The sequence below is a fragment of the Cyprinodon variegatus genome, unplaced genomic scaffold (genome assembly GCF_000732505.1).
Source record: "Cyprinodon variegatus isolate N-32 unplaced genomic scaffold, C_variegatus-1.0 Scaffold1592, whole genome shotgun sequence".
Lineage (NCBI taxonomy): Eukaryota > Metazoa > Chordata > Actinopteri > Cyprinodontiformes > Cyprinodontidae > Cyprinodon > Cyprinodon variegatus.
The window spans coordinates 50490-53864 of NW_015152045.1; the positions used below are offsets into that span (position 1 = coordinate 50490).

The 3375-nt window shown below is 40.5% G+C and overlaps 1 protein-coding gene and 1 pseudogene across 1 annotated transcript in view; both read left to right on the plus strand.

Moving 5' to 3' along the window:
- Nucleotides 1–3375, plus strand: part of LOC107104017 (muskelin) — a 49186-nt gene that overhangs the window by 29958 nt on the left and 15853 nt on the right. Inside the window, exons 12-13 of the mRNA XM_015403903.1 lie at nt 879–1100; nt 1192–1321. Of these exons, the coding sequence (XP_015259389.1) occupies nt 879–1100; nt 1192–1321 (352 nt within the window). The remainder of the gene's footprint in view (nt 1–878; nt 1101–1191; nt 1322–3375) is intronic.
- Nucleotides 1600–2262, plus strand: LOC107104019 (annotated as a pseudogene).

The window sequence follows — 3375 nt, forward strand, 5'->3', positions numbered from 1 at the left end:
ATCACGTTCAGCCTGGAGCCGGACGCTCCCCAGGGCTTTACCGTATTAACAGGAGAAGAGGGGCAAGTGGATTTAGACATTGTGGTCGGACAACATGCAGTAATTTATAAATATTTTAAATCAGGATAGTTCCGTATCTGGACCGCGGTCCGCTAATCCATGATCTCCGGTCTAAACAAATTAGGGCTGAAAAAATAAATCGGATTAATCTATTATTCAAATCATCAACTAATTTAGTAACCGATTCATCGTTAACTGGACTATAGAGGCTGTAAAACAGCCTTTAGCTGACAGAGCGACACACTTAGAGCAGGAATTATACCAAAATTGTAGAAAATATGAACATTTTTAATTTAAAATATAAAAAAAAACTGCTTTATTTAGAAGTCCTCAGGTGGAAAAATTTTTGTTTCACCTGGTTTCATCTAATAAAAAGTCATTGATAAGGAACCTTTTGCACTCTGATGATTAATCGACTGATCAAAACAATAATTAGCAGATTAATTGATTTGCAAAATAATTGTTAGTTGCAGCTCTAAAACAAACCAAAACATCTTTTCTTACATTTAATTAAAATTACTGCAATAATCAAACAGGAATCTGTTGGTATCTGGAAAGAAAGGTGACTAAAACCAGTTTTTCTAACAAGCAGAGATGTAAAAACATTAAACTACAGGGTATGTCGCTCTGACATGCTCTCAGATTATAGCTCTATAATCCAGCATTCGTTGCCAGATTGCAAATTTTAATCTAATAAACGATAATATGGAGAATTAATCATCTGTAGATTGTTTGTTTATATTCCTGGTTTTTATGTTTGATATCTTAATTAGAGACGTAGTGAAAGAACGGTGAAATATTTATGCGTTAACGTTCAGATGTGCATGGACTCGGAGAAACACATGATCTACACGTTCGGCGGCCGCATCCTGACCTGCAACGGCAGCGTGGAGGACAGCCGGACGACGGAGCCGCAGTTCAGCGGCCTGTACGCCTATCACTGCCAGGCGGGGACGTGGAGCCTCCTACGGGAGGACTCGTGTAACGCGGGGCCGGAGGACGTTCAGTCGCGCATCGGCCACTGCATGCTCTTCCACACCGTGAGTCCGGGCTTCTGATTGGAGGAGAGCTTTCACCTCGCGGATGTTGACCAGTTGCTGATTCTGTGGTTTCTTTTTTTCCCGCCAACAGAGAAACCGCTGCCTGTACGTGTTTGGGGGTCAAAGGTCGAAGACGTACCTGAATGATTTCTTCAGTTACGACGTGGACGGAGATCATGTGGAAATCATTTCTGATGGAACCAAGAAGGATTCTGGGATGGGTACGTTTCAGCCGCTCCGGTCCGAACGTCTTGGTTGTTTTTTCTAAAGCTCAGTTAAAAAAAAATGTCAGTCCTCNCAAAAACGGGGTGTACAATTTCTAGTACTTTTAGTAAAGGGTGCATAATGTACGGCCGTACGCATTACTAGCTTAAGCCTGCTATAAAAGTTCATTCATTCGGCTGCAACAAACCTTTTATATAGACGTAATAAAATTGGACTAGTCCATCTCTGATTTCATGTTCTTGGAAGAAGAATCTCAGTGATCCAGGAAGATCTGTGTCGGTTCTGCTTTGCTAAAACAGAAAAAGATGTTCTGGTGCGTCGCTGTGATGTCAGATCTCCTCTGATCAACCTGAAACTGTGAGCTAAAGGTTGATGCGTCTGTCCTCCCTGCAGAGACGGTCTACCTGTTCGGGGGCTGGGACGGCACACAGGATCTGGCAGACTTCTGGGCGTACAGCGTTCAGGAGAACCAGTGGGCCTGCATCTCCAGAGACACCGAAAAAGAGGTGAGGAGGTCGCCTGCAGCACGAGTCGCTCGTCTGTTTTAAAGAGGATCCAGAATAATAAGCCTGTCTGCTGTCCACCAAGCAGAACGGCCCCAGCGCGCGCTCCTGCCACAAGATGTGCATCGACTCTCAGCGCCGACAGATCTACACGCTGGGCCGTTACCTGGACTCCAGCGTCAGGAACAGCAAGTCGCTGAAGAGCGACTTCTACCGCTACGACATCAACGCCAACACCTGGACGCTGCTCAGCGAGGACACGTCGGCAGATGGAGGGCCCAAGTTGGTGTTCGACCACCAGGTAGGCTGGGAGATGGACGCCGCTCCAATGGACGCGAACGGCTCGCAGAGTCTTTTATGCTGCGACTAATACAAAAGATCCTTTAAGGAGATTTCATTTAGTTATAACGTCTTCATCAGCCGTGGAAGCTGATCGATCTGATCGGGTAAAGATTCATTTTAAAGATTAGTTTTCTCTTTTTTTTTTTTTTCTTAACATTAAGGGCGAAAACATTTTTTAACAAAACATTGGATAAAACATTTGGTAATATAGGACTGCAACTAATGATTATTTTGCAAGTTGATTATTCTGTTGATTTTTTTATTAATAATCCAATATCTAAAAGTCCCTTAAAGAAGATTTTTTACAGAATCAAATCAGGTGAAACTAAAACTTTTCCACTGGAGGAGTTCTGCCAATTCTGTAAAACTGTTTTACTGTCTCTATACTCCAGTTAACAATTAATAGATTAGTAAATTAGTTGACGATTATTATAATCAATTAATCAAGATTAATCTTAATTGTTTCATCCCTACTGTTGTATTTGAAGTATATTTATTTTGCCAGCTTGTTTATTTCTTTGCTAAGTTGCTCATTAACTGTTGAAAATCTCTATGCATCAACATTTCTTTTTGTATAAACTCTGTGAATACAAGATGACAATATAGTTTGTCTTAAGGGTTGGTCATCCTCCTGCAGCAGTGAACTTGATGCAGACATTTTTGATTTATGCCCCATATTAAAGCGTGGTCTGCGCTAAGTTGTTCCACGCCACAACGCCAGAGAATCATCATTGCTTCCACCTACGCAGACGACCTATTTTCAAAGTATAAATCAGCCTTTAATCTAAACCAAGAGTAACCAATTAAAAATCAGCTGCGTCTAAATAAAGAAAATCATCAACCAGTAAAGGACCGGAGATGTTTTTAATTATAATCTGTTACTTTAAATTTAACACTGAAATAAAAAGAGGTTTTTATGCATCCATGTTATACATTGAATTTTTAAATAAAAAACATAAAAAAGGACTTTTTTTTTTTTTTTTTTTCAATTTTAAAATCTTAATAGTTTAAGTCGAGAACAACAAATATTCATTTTGGTTTGTAGACAATTTCCTGATTCCCATATTTTCTCAAACCCCTGAACTGATGGTTTGTTATTTTCTTTCTTCTTTCTGTCTTAATGTTGGCAGTGGGCTTTAGGCTGCCCTGCAAGGCTTTAAACCTGGGTTTAACCGGAGACTAAGCCATTCTCAAGCACATATCAA